We start from the raw sequence: 25,970 nt of genomic DNA, 5'->3' as shown, positions 1-25,970 counted from the left end.
AGTTACACCTGGAAAAAAGGGATATTAGTGTTGCTTTTTGTAGGAAATAAGGGTCTCTGGTAATGCATCATGAATAATTGACTCTCATAGTTTTGGGGGAAAAGTGGAGTTTTTTTATTTAATTTTAATTGAAATTTCATTCTTTTTTATACCATGTTGATGCAAATTTTGAAACAAAAATACTTTATAAATTGAAAATACTTTCCATTTTTACTTGGAACCAACAAATCATCTGTAAATTCAGTGAAGTTTTAAAATGTTGATGTCTATAATATTCAAATGAAAGTTTTCATCTCAGATCTTGTCTTTTCCTTAAATATGCACACCATTATTATAACGCCAGCTTCACTTCAGTAAATGGGATAAAAAATCTTGTTGTTTTTCTTTTTGCATAAAGTTTGAATTAAACACATTTTCAGTAACAACACTGCTAAGTTCTAATGATGCCTTGGTTAGATATTGTAGAATGATAGAATTCCAGATTGGAAGGGACCACAAGGGTCATCCTTTCTTGGCAAAAACATGATCTAGGCAAGATGGCCCAGCACCCAGTCTAGCTGAATCTAAAAAATGTCCAACACTGGGAAATCCACAGCTTTCTTGAGGAGATTATTCCAATGACTGATCTCATTGTGAAATACTTTCCTCTTGTGTCCAGTTGGAATCTCCCCAGAATTAACATTATACCTATTGTCCTTCATCTTTTCCATGTGGTTCCCTGTATAAAGAGAGTCTCCATCTTCTTTGCAGCCACTCTTTAAATACTGAAACATGGTGACGAGGTCTCCCCTAAGCCTTCTTGTCTCAAGTTTGGACAAATCCAGTTCTCTCAGCCTGTTCCCAAATGGCAAGGCTTCCCAGGCCTTTGATCACCTTTGTGGCCCTTCTCTAGACTCTAGTGTATTCTCTAAAAGTGATAATTATCTTTGCAATAACGCCTATTGTGAATTTCAGTGAGTTTACAGGAGATTATATGTCTCTATGTTCCTAGAAGTGTAAAATAAGCATAATACTGTTAATCTGACAGTGGATTTGAGACAAATTTATAGACACCTGCATATTTTCTCGGCTGACCTCTTTTACAGTCCTTGTATAAAGGGGACTCTGGAAACTGCCACTGTTCTTGTTGGTTGAGCAGTTGGTGATGGGGCCCTGCATGACATCAACCTCTATCATGAGCAGAGTGTAACCTTCACCATTCATGATTGTGACTTCTGGGGCACTGCCTGGAGCATAAAACTGGTGAATGCTTTTAGAAAATAATCCAGGATTGGCCTGTGTGGGAAGGATTTTGATATTTGTCCAAACTCTCACATTTGTACCTCTTTAGGTTCCATAGGCAACAATGTGCTGCTGTCTTTGTTAGGCTGTAGTAAGGACAGAGAGACGTGATGACTCACAGGTCCAAGCCTCACTTTTGAATGGTGTGATGAATATATGGGGACAAAAATGTTTGCATAGAGCAACCAGAGCTGTTGGCATATTGGTTTTCAAAAATACTTCTCAGTAGTTCTATAGCACAGATAAACAATATCCATGGTAGATGGAAACAGATATATTGACGTCTTCGCAATAGGCAAAAGTCAAGAAGGGCTGATTTAAAGTATTAAAAGTGTTAATTAAAGTATTAAACATTTTGGTTGTTTTTAGGTCTGGTGACTTACTCTTTTTCCAGCTGTGCCAATTTTTAACTGTCTTTCTCATTCCAGGCTTTTACTTCAGCTTACCGAGTCACAACAGTTGTCCTTTGTGCTAGAAAATAACAGAAAAGATCAAAAAGAAATTGATGACAAAGTGGCTCTTCTTGGTTTCGATGAAAACTCCTTGCTGTTGATGACCAAAGTAAGAGGATGCTTCATTGTGTGCAGGGTCTCAGTTCTCAAGAGTGGGCTGGTTGTCCTCAAAGCGTGACACTCCCCTGAGCTAATTAACTGTGCCAGGAAGCACGGGGAATTAGCTGGGGCGGGCTGCTGGCAGCGTGCAGTCTGGAAGTGACAGAGGTGCCTGTACAGCCCTGGCCTGTGTCACACAGGTGGATCTCTGATCTGCTGAGATTCTGCTTTCAGGAATGTGCACTGTTGTTAAGTTTCTCACTGGACTTGTATTTGCAGATGCATCAGCACTGTGCATTTCCTGGGGTACACATTTTATCTCAGGAATTTTAGATGCCCCAAAGTGAATCATTAGTTTGAAATAGAAGTGAAAATTACTTTGATGGCCACAGCAGTATTAAACAGTTGCATAAAAAGTACTAAATATTTCCGGAAAAAGCCAGAGACTTTCTTTTGCATTTCTTTGTTTTGTTTAATGTACTGGGTTCTAGTTTTAAAAAAATAATAGCGGAGAGCAATATTGCATTTAATCTCTTCATAGAGATTAAACATTTTTAGTGCTATTTAAAGAGCTTCTGACTTTTATCATAATGAATATTAGGATATGTAAAATGAAGCCAGCAAGATTCTAACTTTGTTGTCAGCATTACAGCTTTAAGTTAGTGACAGCCAAGCCACTGCTGGGCTGTAGGCAGTCGCAGTAAAGGCATCCATGAGAGGGCAGTAGCACACAGGCTACCTCAGTGTTGAGAAAGGCTGGGAAAAGAAACTTCTCTCTTTGTTTCCCTTGCCTGCACATGCCCCAGGAATTCAGTGTTGATTCTGATGCAAGGTGAGTACTGAATGCAGAGCTGGCATTGAGATTTCTGCTGCTATTCAGAGTGAAACCCCCTGTGCAAGTGCAGCCAGAAACTGGAGGGGTTGTGCAGCACTGAGCTTTGGTCTCAGCTCTCCCTGAATGCAGAATGCCAAGGTAGGCAATTTCATCATGGCTTTGAAACTTCTCCAGGATGGTGTGTGGATCATGTGACAAGGGCTTTGCCTGCAAAGACTGTTATTAATGCCATGTTTACTGTTTGGTTTTTTTCCTGCAAATTATTTTCTTGATTCCTTTCTTTATTATTCTTTTTGCAGGCTATGGGGCAGGATCTTATACCAGAAAAACTAAAAGAGGAGTTTCAGGGTGAGGTAAAATGCATAGGCTCTTCAGCATTGTCATCACTGATAACTGCTTCAGTCATGGAATTTGAAATCAAATGGTTTGGTAATCTCCAAGATGATGTATGTCACTTTGACAGACAATTTTATTCAGATATTTATCTCCCACCTTCAGTATCATAGATGTTTTGTTGTATTTATTCTTATGTCTCCAAATGATTATGGTATGATACATGCAATAAAATTCATATTATATTTTTTAAGAATTCTTATTGTATTTCTATTAAGAATAGATATAAATCTCCGTATTTAAACTCTTAACTTTGGATCCTTTTCTTTGTTCACTGATTTGTTTGAATTTAAAATTATAAGGAACACAGTGTAAAATCAAACTTTAAGAGGTAGTTTTCCATCATAATCCTCACCAATTTGTGCTTGAAGTGCCTGTGAGTTGAGACCTGCAGTGCTCGTGAGATGGAAGCTTCCTTTCTGATGTCCAATTTGAAAGTTTCTTGGTATCAAATTAGATACCAAGATTGTTGCTTTTAGAGCCATGGAATTAGCCATTTTCTTAAGTAATTTAATATTTCTTGATTAACATTATAGTGATTTCCAGTTCAGAGATGGATAGTTAGAAATCTCAAATACATTTATGCTGAGAAATTGTCAATAATAGTAATTCCATATATTTTAGTAAAGAAATCTAGGTAATAAATATTTAACTTAAAACTAGGAGATTTTCTCTTTTTGAAGCCAAGTGTTTGTTGCAGGCATCAACAAGCCATAGCCTTGTGTTCAGTGTGCTTAGATGAGAAGGAGAAAAACTGACAAGGTTGTTTATATGTGCTGAAGAATGTTTAGTCAGATCATATCCTTTGTAGAAGCCTGCAAGGAAGATCTTTGCTGTGAAAACTGGCAGTGTTGTTTCTGCCTCATCCAGCTCCTTCTGTTGTGCTTTCATTTGACAGTGACAACACTTCACTTTGCTTTCTCAAGCACTGGTGCTCTGTGCTTTGGGCATCTAGACGAGGGCAAAGATCCTCCTGTAGTTTCTTTCACTTGAAATAGTTTACATTTCAGACATACATGATGTGCTCTTCCCCATCTTCTCTTAAAATGTGAGGCTTAATTTTTCTGTAGCTTTCTGTAAATGTGTTCTATAATGGATGTAGTATAAAACCAGGAGTCTCTTAGACATACTTTGCTGCCTCTTTTCTTAATGTGTTCCTGTGTTTTCTTGCTGGAGTCTTAAATAGTGCCAAAACCTTAAATAATTCACAATTGAATGATGATTCACCATGAATCTGCTACTTTCAGATGAATTTTAAAGCTTTAAGATACTGATTAGGGAACCTGTCATGAATCTTAGAATGGTTTGGATTGGAAGGGACATTAAAGATCATCTAGTTCCAACCCCACTACCACAGGCACGAACACCTTCCAGTAGATCTCTCTGGGCATCCTGTTCTAGTGTCTCACCATTCTCACAGCAGAATTTCTTCCTAATATCTAGTCTAAATCTGCGCTCTTTAAGTTTGAATCCATTCTCCCTTGCCCTGTGAATCCAGGCCCTTGTAAAAAGTGCCTCTCCAGCTCTCTTGTATCCTCCTTTATGTATGGAAAAGCTGCAATGAGATCTCCCCAGACCCTTCTCCAGGCTGCAGAGCACCACTTGTCTCAGCCTTTCCTCATAGGAGAGGTGCTCCATTCCTCTGAACATCTCTGTGGCCTCCTCTGGACTCATTTCAACAGGGCCATGTCCTTCCTGTGCTGAGGACCCCAGAGCTGGGTGCAGCAGTGCAGGTGGGGTCTCAGCAGAGGAGAGCAGAGTGGCAGAATCCTCACCCTGCTGTGCACGGGGCTTTAGATGCAGCCCAGGACAGGTTTGGCTTTCTGGGCTGCAAGTGCCCATGGCTGGGTCATGCCCAGCCTCTCTTCCAGCAGCACCCACAGGTCTCAGCAGGGCTGAGATGTGTTCATCCCCCAGCCTGGATTGATTCCGGGGATTGCCCTGACCCAGGTGCAGCATCTTTCACTTGGTCTTGTTAAACCTCATGAGATTCTTGAGCATGTCCAGGTCCCTCTGGATGGCATCCCATCCTCCAGGTGTGTCAGCTGCTCCACTCAGCTTGGTGTCACCTCAAACTTGCTGAGGGTGCACTCAATCCCTTCATCTGCGTGACTGATGAAGAGATTGAACCCTTGGTGTGGTTTTAGCCCTCTGCTAAGTTGACTGAAACTTCTCCAGAAAAGTGGAATATTGCCTTCAGCCACATCAAATTACTTTTGATAGTTTGGTGAGTTAATGCGATTAAACCACATCCTGGTCAGCTGGTTACAAAAGATGATGACTTGGCAAGTATCCTTGGGTGAGCATTAGTGCACTCATCATGTACCACAGAAGATTTGGTTTAGTCATGCGTGCACTTTGCTAGGTGGAAACTTTTGTGTGCGTTTGTGCAGCGCTGTAGTCAGGTGGCCATGAAGCCCGCTTGGAGGGCTGGGGATGCTTTTAAGACTAAGAGGTGTTGTAATTCTTCAGAAGAGACCGTCCACAATGTGTTGTAAATTAATTACAATGTTGGCATCAACAGGAGAATCTTACAGCAAAGACAGCAAACGTGCAAAGCTTAATGCAAAATATGTCAGCAAAAAAATGAAACGTGGGCATCTCCCACTTCATTCTTAAACTAAAGGTCATGAGTGGCCACATAAAAAGGCTGTAATTTGTTTTGTCTCAGCTGTTAGGACATCAGAGCACAGCTTTTGTGGGACAGGTCTGTATAGACATTTAGTGGAAACTCACCAAATCATTTGGCTTCACAAATAGCATTGGAACTGTTTTAGCAGCAAATTAAATACTTGCCAAACTTTGTCATTGTGCCACTGAGATGTCCAAAATACACAGTAGCTAGCCAAGGTGATTTGGAAACTTTTTGTTGTCTGTGCGGATTGTTTGACTTGACATTGTTTCTTAAACTGGGAACACAAAGGTAAACTCCCCACTGGCTCCAGGAGTTAAAGACAAGTGTAGCTCTTAAGAGTAGGCAGCATTTTCTAAAACATAACAATAAAACAAAAATGTTAGTTTTAACTACTGCAAAGAAAAGAAGATGAATGCTATTCTGAATGTGTCACAAAGTTGCTGTTCCAAATAACCAGCGTTTATTGCACTTGGGCTATAAAATGTTCCTTTGTCCCTTTTTGCCTGGTTATCTCTCATCTCAGCTACTTTGGTTCCTCCTTTTTTGGCCTGCCTCTCCCTTTTTTGTGCCTCTTCTAACTCCAGTTTTCTGTTTCTGATCATGTCTCAGGAGGGACTTTGCATTTCCATTTTGCATTGAATGTTTCATTGTTGCATCTACCTTCTGCATAATTTTACATCTGCCTGTAATAGATTTCTTAATGATTTGACTTTTATGACATTATTGTTGGTATTAGTACGTGCATCAGTACTCCATTCTGAATGAAACAGCAAATTTTAGTATTGCAAATTGCAAGTGAGAATTCATTAACAGTTACTGAGGTTTGATTTTGTTATTTTAACACTTGCTTGTGGTGCAGGTGCTTTGGGAAGGACCCTCTGCTGCTGTTTCTGATGCTCCTGAAATGAGCACTGTCTACAAACACCATTGTGTATCTTATCTTGAGTGTTTGAATGCTGCTGGCTTTGAGGTGAGGGAATGCATTAGTGCTGTAATTAGTAACGTTAATACAGTTTTCATCACAGAATCATCGAATGATTTGGGTTGGAAGGGAACTTCAAAGATCATCCAGTTCCAACCTTCCTTCCTGGGGGGTTGGCAGGGAACTTTGCACTCAGCCAGGTTGCTCAAAGCCCCATCCAACCTGACCTTCAACACTGCCAATGATGGGGCATCCATAGCTTCTCTGGGCAACCTGTTCCAGTGCCTCACCACCCTAATCATAAAAAAAATTCTTCCTTGTGTGTAGTCTAAATCTACCCTCTTTCAATTTAAAACCTGTCATCTTTTCACTGGCTGGGGGGTTGACCTTGGCCTGCTGCCAGGTGCCCACCCTGACACTCTATCACCCCCCCAGCACCACAGGGAAGGAGAAAGTAAGGTGGATGAAAAAAAGACCTGTGGTTCACAATAAAGGCAGTTTAATAGAGAAAAAGCAAAGGCTGCACAAGGAAACAAAGGAAAACAAAAAAATATTTATTCTTTATTTTCATCAGCAAGTAGTCATTGTAAAAATGAGGAATCAAGGGTTGCAACAGGGAGTCCTGCTAGTGCTCCCAGCTTAGAGCTTTATTGCTGGCAGCAGCAAAGGGGTTTTAGGTAGTGCCAACTTCTCCTGCCTTCTTTCTGGTATGGATACACAAGCTAGATGAAAAACGCAAGCAAACCCGTTTTGATAACAATCTGGAAACCCAGGTGAGACTCTGAGGGCTCTCCACCTGGTGAGTGTGGTGATGGCATATGACACAGCCAGTAGTGGGTGAGTTCACCCAACTGTCCTTGCAGTGTCCACACTCCTGGGAAGGTCCTAAAACTGGGGACAGCATCAGTCATCAGGGGGTTCAATAGGTAAGGTAAAATGGGGTTCACTGGTGACAGAAATTCTGGAACACGAGAAGAAAATTGACAGTGCTTCAGGACTGCCATCAAGCTGGATGTAATTCTGTGTGAGGATGAGTGGCTGGAATGCTGGAGGGGAGACCCTCCCAGCACTGGCCCTGGGGAGGTTCTTTTGATGTGAGTCAGCTGGCCTTCTCGCCTCCTATGTGATACATTGTAAGGCAGAATTGCCTCATCCAGCCAGTCCCTGTTCACTATTTGCCATCACCTTATTGTCCATTACAGGACAAGTTGGAAATAATTTCCAAGATCTGTTGCTCTGTCACCTCCCCAGGAACGAAGGTGCAGTTGGCAGGCCTAGTGAGGGTCCTTGGAAAGGAGAAGTAGTATGGTGTGCAATGGTTGAGGGAGGAGTAACACCTGGATGGTCTTTGTTTTCTAGGAGGAATAACGGGGTAAGAACAGGGAACTGTCTGTCTCACAAAGAAAAGGAAAAAAAAACAAATCAAAACCAAGCAGCTGCCTGTGGAAGAACAGGCAAACTGATGACAATGGACATGGAGAAGGCTGAGGTATTCAATGAATTTTTTGCCTCAGTTTTCACTGGCAACTTCTCCTCTTATGCCTCTTGAGTCGATGGCTCTCAAGGCAGGGACTGGGGAAGCCAAGCCCCTCCTACTGTAAGAGAAGATCAGGGTCGAGAGCACCTGAGGAACCTGAACATACCTAAGTCTGTGGGACCTGGTGAGATGTGTCCTAGAGTCCTGAAGGAATTGGCTGGTGTAGTCACCAAGCCATTCTTTATGATATTCGAAGTCATGGAAGTCAGGTGAAGTCTCAGGTGACTGGAAGCAGCCTGGGGAAGAAACAATCAGTGAAATGCTTCCAGGTTCACAGGCAGCAAGCACAGGGAATGTCCTTGAGCACAGACTCCTCTGGGTGCCTCCAGTGTGAGCAGCAATTGCTGGTAGGACCCAGTAGGAGTTGTATGTCTGGGCACCAGGATGCACATTCCAAACCACCTTAATGGGCAGCACTTGCTCACAGGACACCAGCTGGAAGACCTGCAGGGCTAGTTCTGGTTGGGAAAGGGACAAAGGGACACTCTGGAAAACCCTGGCCAAGCCCAGCCTATTCATCCAGCTTAGTTCCAGGGTGTGAACACAGAGGCAGCTGTGGGTTCCTGCTGCCCTGCAAAACATCCTTTCCTGGTGCATAACAGTTCCTTGGGCAGTGGCACTTGCCTGCTCTCTGCTCCCCGTGGTGAGGACATGCACAGAACCAGCTCTGACAGGAGCGTGCTCATTGCTGTCACCACCAGTGGTGCTCTGACATGGCAGAGTTGCCCTCCAGAAAGCCCTGGGGCTTTTCTTAGGCTGTGCAGGGGCCCACATAGGGACTTAATTGCCCTCCATAGTGCACTGAGGCCTCACCTGGGCTTTGCTGGGACCCGTTGGAGGCTCCTGCTGCCCTCCACAGGTCCTCCCATTCTAAAAAAGTCGAAACATCCCCAAAAAAATCACTTTTAATTAGAAATTCACTTCTGTAAATATTTTGGAGGTTGGTACAGGCTACATTTATGTAAGCTTGTTAGCCCCACCTAGATCATCTTCCGACAAAATAGGAGGGCAGCAGGGGAATTCAACAAAGCCTCAGCAAAGCCCAGATGAGATCCTGAGTCACTTTGCAGGGTGTGTGCCCAGAGCTGGGTGCAGCACTGCAGGTGGGATCACACCAGAGCAGAAGAGAGCAGAGGGGCAGAATCCCCTCCCTCACCCTGCTCCCCATGGGGCTTTGGATGCAGCCCAGGGCAAGTTTGGCTTTCTGGGCTGCACATGCACAGTGACAGCTCATGTCCAATAAACCCTCCAGTATTCCCAGGGTCTCCTCTGGGCTGCTCTCCATCTGTTAATCTTCCACTCTGCACAGGTACTGTGGATTGCCCCAGCCCAGGTGCAAGACCTTGCACTTGGCCTTGTTGAACTTCATGGGGTTCATGTGGGCCTCCAGCCTGCCCAGCTCCCTGTGGACAACATCCCTTCCCTCAAGTGACTCACCTGCAGCACTCGGCTTGCTGTCATCCTCAGACCTGAGGAGAGTGCATGCTGTGGTAGCCAAGGTAGCCAAGTTTATCTGAGCCCTTTTCTTGCCACAGATAGACAGGGCAGGTCAGCACCTGCCATGGCCTTTGTGACATTTTCTGCAGCTTCCTATAAACGTTGTCCTTTATCACTAAGTTGTGGGGGCCTGTTAGGATTTTTAGCATAAGTCATTACTGAAATTATAACCTGACTGTTTTCCATCAAAACTGAAATTTCGTTCACTTGATGTTCGAGTTCAGATATTGTCTGAACCAACATAAGCTGTTTTCCTGATCCAGCTGAAATTAACTCACAATGGTTGTTCTGGATTATTAGCTTGAACCTTACCTACTTTTCATTAGCTATGTTCTGCAAAACTTTTGTAGGCAAACTGTCTTGCCCCACAGAGCCCTGAGAGTTCCTTCATGGATTTTACAGGACATGGCCTGAGGAAATCAAAGTCTACAAACTTCTGCCCACGTCCCCCTCTGTACCACCCCAGCTGGGCCACAACAGGATCAGTGACATGCACCACATTTATAAGGAAAACCTTAATTAGTCTGTTAGGACACCTTAAGTTTGTTCCAGATTTCAGAAGAAACAAAATAGGTTTCTTCTTCATCTGGGCCTTGACTGCATGGGACTCATTCAGCTTTTGAAAGAGAATAGAATTAAGGTGTACAGGGCAAGAGAATATGAAGAAAAAAGTATTTTATTTGAATGGTTGCTATATTCAGATAATGAAGTAGAATTATCATAGGAATGAAAATCAAATTTCCCTTCTCCCCGAGGAATCAAAAAATGTTGCTATATACAGAATTTACAATTATATGCAATAGTTGATTATTATTATGGACTCCAAAATTTGGTATTATTGGTTAAAACACCCATACTGAAGCTAGAGCAGGATGTGTCCATCCTGTACCTTTCCCAATGTTCTTTAAACTTTACAGGTATGCTTCCAAATGATTGCTCTTCCAAGGAGAAGAAACCTTCTTCACCTGCATATATTATTATCATCCACAGTCTACATAATTAGATTGTATTCCTTTTTGAGCAGGTGAGAAGTCAGGGAAAACAGGCCAGAAGTGCAAGTGTGTTTAGGGTTCTGTTTTCTGTTGGAGGCAGATGAGAGATGATACAAAGCAGGTATGGAAAAAAAATCAACAGCTGTTAGACATCTTGGTAACTTTGAATGGAAATCCTTTGTTTCATGAATTTTCTTACTTTCGCTTACTTAGTAAGCTTCCTTAGTTTTCAGGGATTATTTGCAGAAAGTTTTTCTGGTTTGATTCAAGCTGCTGAACCTTTGTAACTCCCTTTGTAACTCTAGTCCATGAGCACTACAGACACTCGGTTTATCTTTAAAAATTAGAGGCCATGAAGAACTCGGCATTATCTCTAACTTCATGTTCAATCAGGTGACCACAGAAAGGATTTCAAAGATCCATGTGTCCAAATGAATTGCAACTCAGTCCTGGTGTGTTATGAGTAGGACTTTGCTTCTTTAACTCAGCTTCATTTTTCAGTCTGAACCTTCACAGCTGCTCTGCATAAGGAAAGTTGCCCTGAGCTGGTAGGATTGGAGATTTGTCACCAAGTGCGCTGGGACACACCTGTGTTGCTGACCAGTAAATGTAAGGTGTCTTCCATAACCAGAACTTCTGTCTCAGTCCTTCCTAAGAATCCTTGGGAACAGCCATCCTTGCTGTGCAGCTCAAGCAGAGAGCTCTGAGGCAGGTCCTGTGCTTCCCTGCCAGCCTGAAGGTAGTCCCCCTAAATCAAGATAAAGGTTTGATGAGAGCACAAAGGTAGCCTGCTGCTGCCAGCATCATCTCTGTTTGCCGTGGAAATAGCAGCCTTCAGTCTCCTTATTCAAGTGCATAAAATTCATAGTAGTAAACTGTGCCTTACCCCCTTTCAGTTACATGGACATAAGAAAAACAGTTACTGTCCTTCTGGTACACAAATATGCCGCCAGGGGCAGGTGATAAGGCAGCAGCAGTGTTGCACTGTGGGCAGCATTATTCAGATGTGTTCTTCCTGGGATCCTGATGTACCTGAGGTTCACACATTAGCAGCCTTGGCTTTTTCATCAGGGAAATGAAGCATCCATAAGCAACAAAACAAGAGGCTTAAAATCATCCTCATTTGTATTATACAGAATTTCTATATTCATCAGTACACAAGCGATTGCTAAACAGGTCCTCACTACATTTACTTGCATTTCCAAACAAGGTGGTTATTATGCAAACAGGTTAGCTTTGTGGAGGCATCTCCAGGATGAGCTTAACCCCGTCCTGTTCGGTTCCTCTTGCCTGAGTCTTATGGGTCTGTAAATGTTCATGTTGTTATAGGGGACTGTGGAGTTTTCGGCCATGTAGTGTGGCTGATAGTAGTTAGGCTGGATGGCTTTCTGTGGAGGCGGGGGAGTGAATGAGACGTAGCTGTGGAAGGAGTTGACTCGGTGGAGAGGTGACTGGGGGGTGAAGTTGCTGTTGAATATGAGAGCTCTTGGGGTCTGCTTGCTCTGGTTCGTGCTGCCAGCGGAGAGGCTGCTGAAGGGGTCGGAGAGGGTGTTGGCGCTTCCCTCGTCGCTGTAGGGGAGGCTGCGCGGGGGAGCCCAGCTCCGGCTGAACAGGAAGGGGAGGCTGCGCGGCGGGGTCTTGGGGCCCCGCACGGGCTTGGACAGCGCGTACAGGTGCCGGAACTCCTCGTCAAACAGCTCCACAACCTGGCCCGTGAACTTGGAGAGGAGGTTGCGGTGAACCTGGCCACACAGCCACGTGAAGCTGGAAGGAGAGACAAGGTAAGGGTTAGAGTGAACGCCGGCCATCAGGAACTGCAGATCCCCCGCAGGGGTGATGTGTAAAGCAAATGTGTTTTACTGTTGAAGCTTCTTGTCTAAACACAGGACGAAGATGGTGTCGCAGTTGAATTTCAGGTCAGTTCACATCAGTGCTCTTTGACTTGGATCTATCTTTGTTATTGCAGCTGCCTCTAAAACCTTCAAGAAACCTTGCAAAGTTATGCAACCTCCTGAAGGGAGTGGTGATCCAGATCCACTGCAGGGATAAATGTCAGATACAATACCCAAGGTATGGGTGTCTGTTCCATGGAAAGGAGTTTAGACCCCTCTTTTGGGGTCTTTCCATGCACATTGCTTAAATTCATGTCTTATCTGCACATACATAAATTGTACCTTGTACCCTGCAGCATGCCATGCCATTTGGTGACTCTCAGCTACTCCAAGTGACACGAAAAAGACTAGAAAAGAAGATCCATCCTTTGTTTTCATTTTTCCATAATCTTTCTGCACTGGTCAAGAGAAACACATAAAACCTCAACCTTCCTGTCACGTCCCACACCACAAAACAAGCTGCCACACCTGACAAATGCTTGTTTTTTTTCACTACAATGACATTACAAATATTTCCTACAGCATTTCCAAAAATAAATGTAATAGTTTGCTATAAAGTAAGGGAGAAACACCACAATAGTCTTAATTCTGGTCGTTCAGAGACACACCTTAGGATAATCCACAGCTTTTATATTATTTTTCTTTTATGTGCTTCCCTAATCCACTCAGCAAACATAAGTTCGTGCTTTTACAAAACCACAAGCCAGCTTGATTGTGTTGCACAGGCTGCCGTGTCTGAGCAGCAGCAGCACCAATAAAATGAATATAGTTGAGAGAATGAAATGTAATTACTCCCTGAACTGACCAGGGCTTGAGCTGTGCAGCAGAGGATACAGAGCAGCAGTGGATTTAACCCTGAGATTATTCTGTGTTGCCAAAACTCTGCCATGGTTATTCCTGCAGGACTTTATTAGCTACGCTGGATTTGCACAAGGGCTGCTAAGAGCCAGATTTGGCTGTAGGTGTGTGCACTTAAAATCTTGTCATGTTTTGATAAAACTCATGTGAAGCTCAGTGGGACTGACAGCCTCAGATGATACTGAGGCAGTAAGACAGAAAATTTACATCTGTTCCTCCAGAGCATTCCTAAAGAGGGTTGGGTTTGAGGTATACAGTGTTGCTTCACGAGTAGGGGGAGGAATGAAGAAATCAGTGCCACTGGGCACCTATACAATTTATACTGTACATTTTATGACTGGACATGAAAACACACAGTAAGTTACCAGAATACAGGTACTTCTCATCCACTGTGTTCAAATCATTCTAAATATGGACAAAACCTTGGTAGCCAAGTTAAAGAGCATAGCAAGCTAACTCCCTGCTGGGTGTGCTCATCATAACATCTGCTGTGACAGCTCAACATTGCTTTATTTATCCTTTATTCACTAAGCAGTACTCTCAAAACCTTTCCATGTCCTTAATCTAACTGTTAAAGAGACAATAGGTCAGGAATAAATACAAAAATGCACACAATTTTTCTAGGATATCTACATTGAAGGTTACAAACTCATGAAAGGGCTGAGGTCCGAAGTATCACGTTTATACTTCATGTCCTAGAGATACACCTAGTTTATAAAAGGAAATTTAGACAGAAATAAAAGTCAGTTACACTTGTAAATGGCTTTAAAAGCCTAACAAAATCTGAGGGAAAAAACCTTTTCTGCCCAATAGTGATAATTTACTCCCACATGTATCTTCCTGGAGTACCTGACAGACAGATACTAGTTTGTGGATCACTGGTTTTACTTGTAACCCTTGTAAACAGAGAAAGTTAGATCAAATGAATAGCCCAAAGATTCTCCAAGAACTGATGGCAAATGGGTCAGCTCAAAATTATGAGGTAAGACCTTTGTGATTTTAGACAAACGCTTGTGCACTTGTCATGTAGTCAGTCCCAGCAATTTATAGTATGTGCACTTTGCTGGAGAACAACACAGAACTTGGCATAAAAGACTTAACAGGTTTTCATTGGCTTAATTCTAAGAGAAAATTAATTGTTTAGGTTTCAGGCCTTGTTTTGCTCCTGAAGTTTACAATTCTGAGTGCTCTTTTGGGACAGGTTTAGAGAAGTCTGTTATTGTTACCACCTGCCCAGAGAGATCATTTTTCTCCCAGGATTTTTGGGTGAGGCCCATCAAAAAACCAGAAAGCACAAAGAAATGATGCCTGGCTTGGGGCCAACACTGTATCACAAATTCAGTCACAGATAGATACTTCTCAGCCATCTTTCCAGGGCTTTGTCCTATGTCCTGTTACAGACCCTCTCATTTATGATTGTCTCACTCAAATCCCACCTCTACTGTTCAGCACTGGACATGTTTTATACTGGGTATCCTCTCTGCATTGCTGGAGCTGCAATTCAGTAGGGATGTTCTCATCCCTGTGTTTGCAGAGCTGCAGCAACGTGCAGCACAACAGTCATGGAACCTGAAATGAAAGGAAGGAAGGAAGGAAGGAAGGAAGGAAGGAAGGAAGGAAGGAAGGAAGGAAGGAAGGAAGGAAGGAAGGAAGGAAGGAAGGAAGGAAGGAAGGAAGGAAGGAAGGAAGGAAGGAAGGAAGGAAGGAAGGAAGGAAGGAAGGAAGGAAGGAAGGAAGGAAGGAAGGAAGGACGGACTGGGGGGGGGTTTCAGCTGGGCTCAGGTTTGGGTTACCCTACATGTTAATGCTGCCTGCTGATGGATAACCTGTGTGGGAGAAACCTGCCCCACCTGAACTGATGCTCCTGGCAAAGCATGTCCATGTTGTTGGATGCTGACTCTGAAGAGGCCAGTGGCTTTCAGAGTGGCAGCCAGGGAGATACTCAGCTGCCCCTGGGAATCAAAGTCTATGCTTTTTGCTTTCTTTAGGAATGCAGAGTCCATGCATTATCTAATTTCAAATTCATTTTAAAATACGGAATAACAGTTACCATAGGATGAGACAGAGTGACACAGAGACAGCAAAAAAAAAAATACTGCATTCTAACTGGTCACCATAGACACTGGCAATAAAAATCGAGAGTATATCCTGAAGGACTGTTTTATTTCCTCAGCCCGTTCCCCCCACCACTATTACAGCATCATGCAGAGCTCAGCACTTTGGTGAAATTTGGTGTTGTATGAGTTTGTTTCACTCAACATCATTCTTATTTATACCTGAAGAGGTTGATGGATAAGATTTAGGCATAAGAAAAATCTTTCAGATTAATAAAGTGAGAGCTAGCAAGAAATGCAACATACTGGTAGCCATCTATAACCCATGTGAATTGCAAACTGGTGCTGAATGTGCTGAAGTAAAATAGTTTTAAATACATTTGTTCCTCACCACCCTCTGTTTGTGTGCTGGATATGAAATTATATAGTTTGACAAGGTACTTGAGATTAGAAGATATTCAGCAGCAGTCAAAAAAACCAGAAGTGACTGCATAGGACTTCAGGTGTTTTTAGTTTTTCTGGTATTGAAAGAGAAGCCAAAAGGAAGCTCCCTTGTCAAAGAAAATAGATCTTGTTCTGTCCTTCTCCCCAACATCCATCACTTCTACTCTATATAAGTCTGCAGTTAGATTTCAACATATCTTTGGTGAGGGATTAAAAATAACCCAAAATAACAAGAAAGCAAAAAAACCTCAACCCTGAATGTCCACTAAGTTTTGTCTGATGGTTCATTTGGAAATTGAATGAAAAGTGGGTACCTCTGTTAGTGTACATCTCAGCTCTTGCAGCCCATCTCCAAAAATTCACTTTTTCCTTCATTACTATAGCTCTGTAAACTTCCTGGTGGCACAGTTTTATCAGACCAGAGGCATTTAAAATTCCAAATTGTAAACTGAGATTAAGAAAAATAATCGCATCCTTTAAATTTAAATAATCACCTCTTGTATTTTTGTACCTGGATTTCTAGGATACACTTGGTCATTTGTGAAACATATCTGTGTAGCTATGATGCTCAGAAACTTCATTTATTTGCTGTAAGCTCAGAGTCTCATGAAATTGCCTGACCAGAGGATCTAGGATCTTACTTAAAAATCCGATTGTTGAGATGCTATATCCACTACCTGAAATAATTATAGCAGCACAAACAAAACAAACAAACAAACAAAGAAAATTTTAAAAAAGGGAAAACATGAAGGTACAGAAGTTATGTAGATATATACTGCCTACCTGGTAAGGAAACACAGGGAAAAAGAGTAATTCTCTGAAGTATTTCTGTTTTACCTTTAATTACTAAATTCATCATATGAAGAAGAAATCCTCAGATAAGCTGAGTGACATATGCTACATTAAGGGATCCCGAGGGAGACAGAAATGTATCATGTCTCATGATCACAACACCTGAGAACCCAAGCAATGAGGAGAGCATAATATTAAGCTGTACACATTTCTAGTTTTGCCCCAGGGCTGCACTGGCAAAGTTGTTTACATTCGTTTCTGAACATTTAAATTAAAACCCATGCTCCATAAAAACTAAGAGCAGCTTTAAGTAGATTTTTGAAAAATGTCACATATTTGAAAACATGAGATGTTTTTTGTTAAATAAAGCTTCTTACCTTAAAAAAATTTCCATGGCACTTTTTTGGGAAGAAGTATTAAAAATCATAAAAGAGTACCTAGACATGAAGTGAAGTGGTTTATCTCACCTGTAAGATCCAGAGAGCACATATCTCCAGTCAGAGATAAGAAATTTTTCTTGAATTTGTCCTGAAAATTTCCTGCCTGACTTGGCACAGTAAACCTCTCCAGTAACACTGCGGACTGAAATATTCTGCAAATAAAAATAAAACTGAGTGAATTACACCTCTTTTTAATTAAAAATCAGACAGGGAGGACCCTTTCCCCCCCACTGCCTTTAGCTCTTCACTGCCCCAAAGTCAAATTTCTTCATGGACTCTCTGATGTGATATTTGAAGGTTTGTGTCTAGAGGAAACCTAGTCAAGGTGATGGGTTTTAGCTTTTATATTTTTCAGAATCTCTGCTGCTTAGTGTGTAACTTTGAAACTTCATATTAAGTGTTAGTAAGTTCTCTTTACTGGGTAGTTAGACAAAACAATCCCTTCCTGGCTACAGAATCAAGGACACCCATCACCCAAAAAGCACAAACAGCAGCGAGGGAAAGGGGGCAAGCCAGAGGGCTGATACTTCATAGCCTGGGGCTGTGGTTGGATAATTAACCCTAAGATTCAGACCAACAAAACTTATAAAAGTGTAAAAACTCGTGATGGGGATCCATCCTGGATTTGGTTTGGGTGTAGACCCGGCCGGGCTCTTGCACTGCCCAAGGTGGATCCTTTCAATAAATACCTATTCTATTCCTTTTGCTCTGCTTAGTCTCTGTTCCAGGTCAGCCTTTCAAGGCATCAGTTCAAGGCATCACCCCAGAAGGGACCTCAAGGCATCAGGTAAACCCCTGGACTGGAGGAACACCCAGCTCCTGCCTCCCCACCCCTCACCCCCCCAAGTGAGGCATCAAAGGTCTCTCACTTCCACGGAGTTACTTGTTTCACTGGGGATATAAACCCGCATGGAAGCTCACACAGGGGGAGCTGTGCTGTGTGACAGTAACTGACCAGCCAAAAGGAGCATGGATGTGTCCATAGCTGGGAGCAGCCTGTTGCCTTCCACTGACACCCCAGGTGCAATCTGCTGTAGCTGTACTCCCTCGATTTACACTATCTGTGCCATGACACAGCAGGGCAAAACCTCTGCTCCTCCAATCCATCTGGGCTGCAAGGACACACTGCTGCTCTGCTGGAGCTGCCCAGACAGATGCTGTCCTTCAGCATCAGGTGCAGATACTCGTGTGAGGGGAGATGCAGGTCACTTTGGCCCGTGGGATGCTCTGCACTGTCCTTGTACCTGAGTAAGTGCTTTTCAGGCCCTGACTCTGCTGTCCATACACACACTTTGCAGAATGAAGGCCTTAGTAAATGAGTGGCACCAAGGATTTGACTCGGACATTGTTGAAGCCTATGTGCTGTAGCAGCAGACTTGCAATAAATTGCACAGGCTTATTTTTCTTAGGAGTGAGGGTTTACAGGCATGTAAACAGTCATGAACACGCATTATTAATTTCAGCTTCTTTATATATTTGGAATGGAATTCAGCTGTTGAAAACCAAGTGTTTGGTGCATGTAAGATGCCCTCAGGTCTCCTGTGTGCCCACAGCTGCCATTCCAGAGGTCTGTGACCTCTGCAGTATCACCCATCCCCAGGAAGATGCCATAGGAGCTCTGCAGCATCTCAAGCAACAAATCGTACAGGGGATTTGAAATAATCCCACCTGAAATAATCCCTAGAGGGGTTCTTTTAAAGCCAGGTCTCTCTGACAAAGATGAAGGCAGATTAAATGAGCAGCCACCTAAATTTGAGGTGTTATCTTTAAAAGAACTTTAACACATTTTATCAGAAATCACCCAGTGCAACCAAGCTATGGCCATGCAAAAGAGTTTTGTGCACCTTCTCCCTGTGGCTGTCAGACCACAGCTACTGCAGAGCTATTAAACATAAGCAGCTCTAATGCCTATGTTAGATAACTCTACTAGGGAAATTTAAGTCCTGTTTTAAGACTTGAGGGTCAAGATTAGTTTCATCTGGGGACCTAGTGGAAATGCCTTACCTTTCTATAATAGCCATAGGAAAATGTAGGCGTCTTCAAAGAGGAATTGGGGGTGCTAACACTACCCCAGGAAATCTCTTGCTCCCTTTTAATTAGAAGGTGGATTGACCCTAGCATAACTATGCTTCTAGCTCAGACTGCCTGCAGTTAGCCACACAACTCTCAGCATAAGAGCTTCACAAAGCCACAGTACCTTGAAGAGATCCTCAGGAATTTGCAACTTGTCACACATCTCCGAGAAAAGATCTATACTGCCATGATCGAGCAGCAGGTAGACAAAGACCATGCGCTTGTTAGCTGCCTCCAGGAGGTCACAGAGAATCTCAGTGTCTGTGAACACATCCATCACGATAGCCAACACCTTCAGAAAAAGAGCAGAGGCATTAGCAGAGTTAATTTACATAACTTAAGGTTGCTATGAGGACACTGTGATGTAGTTTATTTGTTAAAAATATTCCAATAAACACAAATATTCAGTTATCTGTGGATATTTTATCTGATTTTCTCCCTGTAAGTGCCTGAATCACTAAATTGATTAAACATATTGCCTCATTGTTTTATTGCTCATGTGAAGCCAGTAAAACACACAACATATAACCCAAGATGACATTAATTTGTACGTGAGATTTCAGCACTAGGAAATATATTGAAATACTTATCGAAGAATGATAAGGATGCAGCCAAATAAAAGACCACAGCCCTTTCCACACGGCTCACTAGGTGTCATAAGCCACACACATTCAGCAAGAATCCCTGGACGATGCTTTCTCTTTTATGATTTACACCTGGACAGCTTTGGCTTTAAAAAGCCTCACCCTGCTGTTCTTGGTGGGATGATAGACTCCAACTCCATTTTTTTAAAAACACTGATTTATAAACTAACTGTTACAATGTGACCACACATCCATGCTCCCCAATTCACAACTGGCAGAACACTGTAAAAGACTCAGAACTGGGCATAAAAACCCTGACAACTACTTAAACGCACAGCCTGGAGCCAGTGTGGACCAAGGGAACTGTAAATGTGACATAAAACCAGTTCCATACTAGAAAGTGCTGGTCTTGTCTGCTATTGCACATGGAAAGGGCCAGTTCAGCCCTGACTTACCTTCAGGATGTGCTTGTTTATGACTGGAGAGGGAACCTTTGAGAACTGTACTCATGGGATATCACCATCAATCAAAACCAACTTCATAGCATCTCTGTAGATCTGTCTTAGTAATTGCTTCCAGCTTGCTCTGAATCTTACTCCAAAGCCTATGCCCACACCTAACAGCAGCTTATTCCCTTGCCACCACGAGGATATCCTAGACGAGCACACATCCTGCACAGCCAGCGTCCTCTTCAGGCAGCCAAAGGATTCATGGAGCAGTGAGGATCCCACACGTTCCTCCTGCTGCCAAAGCCTGGTGCTTCAGAAAGAGCTTTGCCATGGCTAGGTAAGCACAATTATGTCAAATATCTCACATTCACACTTTCTATTAATGTCCTAGCTCCAGACCATTCTCTCTGGTACTGCTCTTCACCACCAGTTCAAATTTATATTTCTGCACCTGACTTTCCTCTCTTACTTTCTGTACTTCCAATTTATTTTGCCCAAATTTCATTTTGTGATTTGCACCAATTCCACAAATGTGTTTAAAATTGTAGTATCCCTTGCCAGTCTTTTACAGTTTGAGATTATCCATAAACACAGTCTATATTTTTGTAATGCATATATCAAATACTAGGCTATCCAGTATGGACCCTCACCAGATGCTAATTAATAAGTGGTGCCATTGGAAAACTGTGCTCAAAAAACAGTTAACAAATTTATACTGTTAGTGTTGCTTCAGCACACTCTTGTAATGTAAATTAGATGATTAAGAAGGTCATGTGAACCATGGATTTATCTTACATTTCCCAGTTTTTTGCCTACAAGTTTTTTCTTCTTGGGGAAGAATATTGGTCAGGGTTGATATTCTACCTGATGCCTATTTTATTATTCCAGAGGCACTTCTTCTGTTTCTGTGTCTTTTTGATGCCTCCAACTTAAAATGACTGTTCTGTGATTCCTCTGGTGTGGTAAGCACTTGTAGGCTTTGAGAGAGCAGGTGCCAATGGGGATCCTCCTCCCCTGCCATTACACTCTGTGTTATCAGGGCCAGCACCTGCCCTTGCAGGGGAGTAACAAAGCTCCAGAGGGCTCAGAAGTCTGTGCTGGGCAGCACTATTGCACTATTGCTTCCTGACCATTCCTGGCTGAAACTGCTGCTGCTCTTTTGAATTTATATAAGGGCAAAACTCCTGGATGAATGGTAAACACAGCCCTGAAGTATCACATTTTTTTTCCAGGAAAACAAGAGAGCTGCTAGAATGCACATGACATTAGTTTTCTGTCCCCCCTCCAGCTGCTCAGTTCCTTGTTTCCCAGAGTGAGGACAGCCTGACTTTGGCTTGTGGCTGGTACCTCTGTGGCCTCCATCACCTGTATTCAGTCAGAGGCATCATCTGTACCTTTCCCACATGCCAAATTATGCTGCAGAGTCTCTGTATGGAGCCCACATGACATTTTAACTGATACAGGCAGTACATATTAGGGATTAAAGGTCTATTGTCTGAATAATTTCCTTCCTCTGGGGATGGATGCTGACATACCAGACATACTTGCCTTTCTTTGGCTTCCCCTTCACCCACATCTCCCACAAATCCCCTCGAACAATTCCTAATGGCTGAGAACTCACTTAGGCTTAATTCTCATTAATGGTGCAGTGGTCTCAACAGATCAAACCATTCTGCTGGGGGTACATGAGAAGGGACAGAGCCAAGCTGCCCTTTCTACAGCACATTTAATCCGCTGTGAGTGGGTGGGAGGTTATAAGAGAGAAGAGGGAATGTGTTTTTTTTAAGCCACCAACATAAAAAAATATTGGTGTGAGATTAAAAAAAATTTAAAAAACACTGTCTGTGTTCAACAAGAGGTTCTTCACAGCCACTTTCTAGAGCAAAGCTATGCTGCAATGCACAGGGCTGCCTTGGGTTAAACACCACGTTCATCTGAGCTTTAAGAGCAAGAAATAACCGAGTGCAGAGGGAACAGCAATTGTCTCCTCATACCTGAGTAGTCTTGTGGATGTACCGGCGAATGATGTCTCTAATGTTGCTATTCTTCTCTGTTTGGAAATACACAGTGGCGGTGGATTTTTCCTTTAAATAGGGCTTCTCTGCTGTAATCCATGTGTGGAGCAGAGCCGACTCACTGTTGTCAGAAATGGTGGGGAAATAGGTCCCTGAAGGGAGTGACCCGGCATCGTTCTGCTTTGGCGCGGCTGCCCCGTCGGCACCTGGGGATTCCTGTGCATAATAAGATTCCCTGGCGTTATCCTTGATGTACTGAGCTTCCACCGAGGAGAGGAAATCCACCTCACCCTCTTTGCTTAGAGTTTCGAGGTAAGAGTCTGTCCCACCATCCAAGAAGGCGTCGGTGGCCAATCTTATGCTTTCGTTGTGGCTGAAATCCACTTTTGTCAACTTCAGGGACTGGTTCTTGATATCCTCCAGCCTCTTCCTTATCTTGCCCATATGTCTGGGGTGGTTCATGGCTCTTTGTCGCAGCAGCCGATCTGCCGGGCAGACACCATGCATATGCGTGCCACAAGCAGTGCAATCGTCCTTCCTGTTTGAGGACTGCATTCTGGCATGAAATCGCCTCGGCTGAACAAATTAACTATGAATAAAAATAAAGAGATCTTATTACCACAGACAAATTCACACTCCCTGAATTTGTCTGTACAATTATCTTCAAAACGAACCTGAAGCTTGCTTCTCAGGTGGTGGTGTATACTCCGGCAACAATCTGTTTCCAGATGGGACCCAAGTGCAAATCTGATTAGATTGCTTATCTAAGAGGCACCCACCTCAGCCCCAGGGCATACGAAGGATTCGAGTCAAATTTACCACGGCCGTCGGATTCGATTGTATTTCCCTTCCTGTCGCATCCTGTGAAATATGAGTGAGGAAAGCACTCAAGCAAAAGCAGGTAGGCTCCCAAGCATCATTGCACAATCTTCAAAACAGCTTGAAGCTTCTCTGTCTTCCCATAGTATTCGTTAGGGAGAAAAAACAGCTCTGATGTTGAATTGGAACAGAGACAGCAGCCATGTCCATGGCTTCAAAACAGCAAAAAGGGTCATGGGCTCTGTTCTGCACCTACATGCTGCCAGGCAGGCTTAAAAATTGATGTGAACTTCGTCACTGTGCTCCGTCCAGAGTATGTTGCTATTACCGTAGACGATTCACTCACTTATTTCTTTAAAGCTTTGTGACTACGCCATCCTATTAAAAGAAAAATACCCCTTCCCAAACATCCTGAATATTACGTGGAGGGAGGGTTGTGAGCTGGCCTCAAAGCATCAGAAATACAAATACTCATCACTTGATTGTGCACTTTTTTTTTTTTTTTTTTTTTTTTTTTTTTTTTTTTTGGTTGGCTTTTTTTTTTTTTTTTTTTCCCAGGCTGCAGCTTCTGGAGTCACGTTGTCCCCGTGGCAGCTCTGTGCTGTGTCATTAGGCGGATGCAGGCGCGGGTTGCAGCGGGGTGTCAGGCCAGGCCCGGAGGCAGCCGGGCCGGCCGGTCTGACCGAGGACAGGCGGGGCGGGAGCGCCTGCCCGAGGTGTCCATACCTGTGTGCGTGCCTGGGTGCAGCGCCACGTGTGACACACTTCCCTCACGCGGGTGCCTGGCCCTCGGCCCGGCAGCTCCGTGTCCGTGCTCCCCTGTGCCACGGCTCCAGAGGAGTGCGGGATCGCGGCGATGTGCTGGGCTCCTGTGGGGGCTGCTGAGGCCGTGTGTGCAGGGAGAGGGTCCCGCCGCCGTGGCCTCGGGAGTGCGGGTGTCTTCAGGGACGCACAGGGACAGTTTTTCAGGGCAGGTTCACAGATTCTATGTCAGGTGCCTTTTAGGGTGGGGAAAAAATAAAATCACACGTAAAGATGTACGAAACACAGAAGAGAATGAAATTCGGATATTAATCCCGGAACGACCACGTGGGGCCGAGAAGGGGCTGTGGCGGGGCCGTCCTGAGCTTCTGGGGTGATTTTAAAAACTACCCCGTCCCTCCCTCCGCCCCCAACATCCGCCCGCAGCTGCCAGACGCGGCAGAAAGTCACTAATTACCTCCTGACCTGTTCTGCGCAATTAGGCGGAAAATGATGCCATCTAATTACCCTGACATGCAGGACTGTGCCCTGCCAACGCCGAACAGGGCCAGGGACGGCCCTCCCCTCCCCGGCCAGGGTCTCTCAGGGTCACCCCGGTCCCCCACACGGGCACGGCGGGGCTCCTTACAGGTTATACTATGGGGCCTCACACTGTCACCCTAGCGAATATCCCTGCCGTCTCACATGGATCACTCCGAGTCCCCGCACGGCCAGCACGGGATCCCGCCCGGTGGGAGCGGTGTGGGCCGAGGAAGAGCCGGGCTGGGCCGGGCCGGGCCGTGTCCTCCCGTGGCCGCGGTGGGGAGCGAGGCCGCCAGGAGGACCGAGTGGCCTCGTGGAGAGAAGGCACTCAGCCGCCTCGTTAGCGCAGTAGGTAGCGCGTCAGTCTCATAATCTGAAGGTCGTGAGTTCGATCCTCACACGGGGCAAAGGCGGGCACTACTTTTGCTCTCGGCCGCCTGCCCGCGCCTTTAGCGGCGACAAGCTCGCCCGACACCGCGCTCTGAGCCCGTCGGTGACTTCCAAGTCGTGCTTGTCGTGATTTCCGAAGCGGCAGAGCAAGGTCAAGGGCCTGTCTCTCCCGCTGCTGGGTTCGCGTGAATATCTTGTGCGATTGTTCCAGCTTTTGGCAGCCGGTGTTCAGCCCGTGGGCGAGTCCGTACCGGGATGTGGGGACGGGGACATGGCTCCTGCGGTGGGCGGTGGCACACCTGGGGTCAGGCTGAACCAGGAGCTGCTGTGGGGACACGGCGGGACACCCGCCCTGCCTGCGAGCTCACACATTTACTCCACTTCACACATTTACAGCTTTACCGTTTTACAAACCATAAGCACACACACATATAGCCCACGCTGCAGGCCAAAACCTCAGTGGGTTTATTATCCCTTTAAATATAGAAACAATCATATGTAAACTCAAAGACAATCATCAGAAAAATACATTTTTTCTCGTCTACTCCCTCTGCCTCCGAGATGATCCTGGCTCGTTGCATTTTTCTGCCTTTGAAAAGGAATGATGCCTCTTCTCCACACTCTGCTGAGGGCTGCAATGAGATTTTCATGGATCCTGGTTGCTGCTAATGGGATTCTTTCCACTTCCAGATGAAGAGAATGCTAAGGCAAGGATAACTAAGTACCTTTGTGCTTTTATGTTTTCATGTAATTTAATGAGAAGCAGAGGCTGTTCCCAGCCCCAGGTGACAAAAAGTTGCTGGTTAGAGGGATCATCCTGGGTCTGCCCGGTGCCTCAGCCCCCAGGGCCAGCACCTGGCAGTCCTGCTCCAGTACTGCTGCCCCAAAGAGCATCAGCAAAACCCCAAGGGAGGCAGAACAAATTACGATCCCAGTCCTTGTATTTTCACTGGGCCAGGTCTACCCCTGTATCAGCACTGTGTAGCAATTATGGATGATTCACTTTAATTTACTTTGCCCTGTTCTTTTTTACTGTAACACCCCATAATGTTCTTGACTTTTGGGTCAAAAGCATTAGCCATCAGTACCACAAGAACTACGAAGAGCAAGGGGTTTAGATCCTCTCTCACCATTCTTTCTCATGAAATAAACCTGCCAATATGTGTAACAACTACACACATGTCCAGCAGCAGGTGCTCCATACCCTCTCTGGGCCTTCGTTTCAATGTTTGG

At 44.2% G+C, this 25,970-nt stretch overlaps 2 protein-coding genes and 1 non-coding gene across 3 annotated transcripts in view; 2 read left to right on the top strand and 1 right to left on the bottom strand.

Moving 5' to 3' along the window:
• C1H8orf76 (chromosome 1 C8orf76 homolog) overlaps nucleotides 1-3,256 on the top strand; it is a gene marked incomplete at its 5' end in the record, with an annotated part of 42,962 nt that extends 39,706 nt beyond the window's left edge. The window contains 2 exons of the mRNA XM_014870139.2: nucleotides 1,710-1,842; nucleotides 2,967-3,256. Of these exons, the coding sequence (XP_014725625.2) occupies nucleotides 1,710-1,842; nucleotides 2,967-3,173 (340 nt within the window). The remainder of the gene's footprint in view (nucleotides 1-1,709; nucleotides 1,843-2,966) is intronic.
• Nucleotides 3,257-10,347: 7,091 nt separating this feature from the next.
• SACK1A (scaffolding CK1 anchoring protein A) lies at nucleotides 10,348-23,350 on the bottom strand. The gene is made up of 4 exons (XM_014870134.2): nucleotides 22,224-23,350; nucleotides 19,321-19,488; nucleotides 17,151-17,275; nucleotides 10,348-12,407 (listed from the first exon to the last, which is right to left on the bottom strand). Exons 1-4 carry the CDS (start codon nucleotides 22,797-22,799, stop codon nucleotides 11,861-11,863), a joined length of 1,416 nt encoding a protein of 471 aa, XP_014725620.2. The 5' UTR covers nucleotides 22,800-23,350; the 3' UTR covers nucleotides 10,348-11,860.
• A 1,331-nt stretch (nucleotides 23,351-24,681) lies between these two features.
• TRNAM-CAU (transfer RNA methionine (anticodon CAU)) lies at nucleotides 24,682-24,754 on the top strand. The gene has a single exon. It is a non-coding gene; the product is annotated as a tRNA-Met (tRNA).
• The last annotated feature ends 1,216 nt before the right edge of the window (nucleotides 24,755-25,970 follow it).

Source organism: Sturnus vulgaris, chromosome 1, assembly GCF_052056855.1.
Source record: "Sturnus vulgaris isolate bStuVul1 chromosome 1, bStuVul1.hap1, whole genome shotgun sequence".
In the NCBI taxonomy this organism is placed as follows: Eukaryota; Metazoa; Chordata; class Aves; order Passeriformes; family Sturnidae; genus Sturnus; species Sturnus vulgaris.
Note: the sequence above shows the minus strand (reverse complement) of the source record. Positions and strands in the feature narration are given on the sequence as shown.

Coding starts and splice junctions, on each gene's coding strand:
- SACK1A (XM_014870134.2), bottom strand. CDS start 22,799: ATGCAGTCCTCAAACAGGAAGGACGATTGCACTGCTTGTGGCACGCAT. Junction 19,489..22,223: donor ACATCCACAAGACTACTCAG/GTATGAGGAGAC, acceptor CTTTTTCTGAAG/GTGTTGGCTATCGTGATGGA. Junction 17,276..19,320: donor TTCCTGAGGATCTCTTCAAG/GTACTGTGGCTT, acceptor TTTTATTTGCAG/AATATTTCAGTCCGCAGTGT.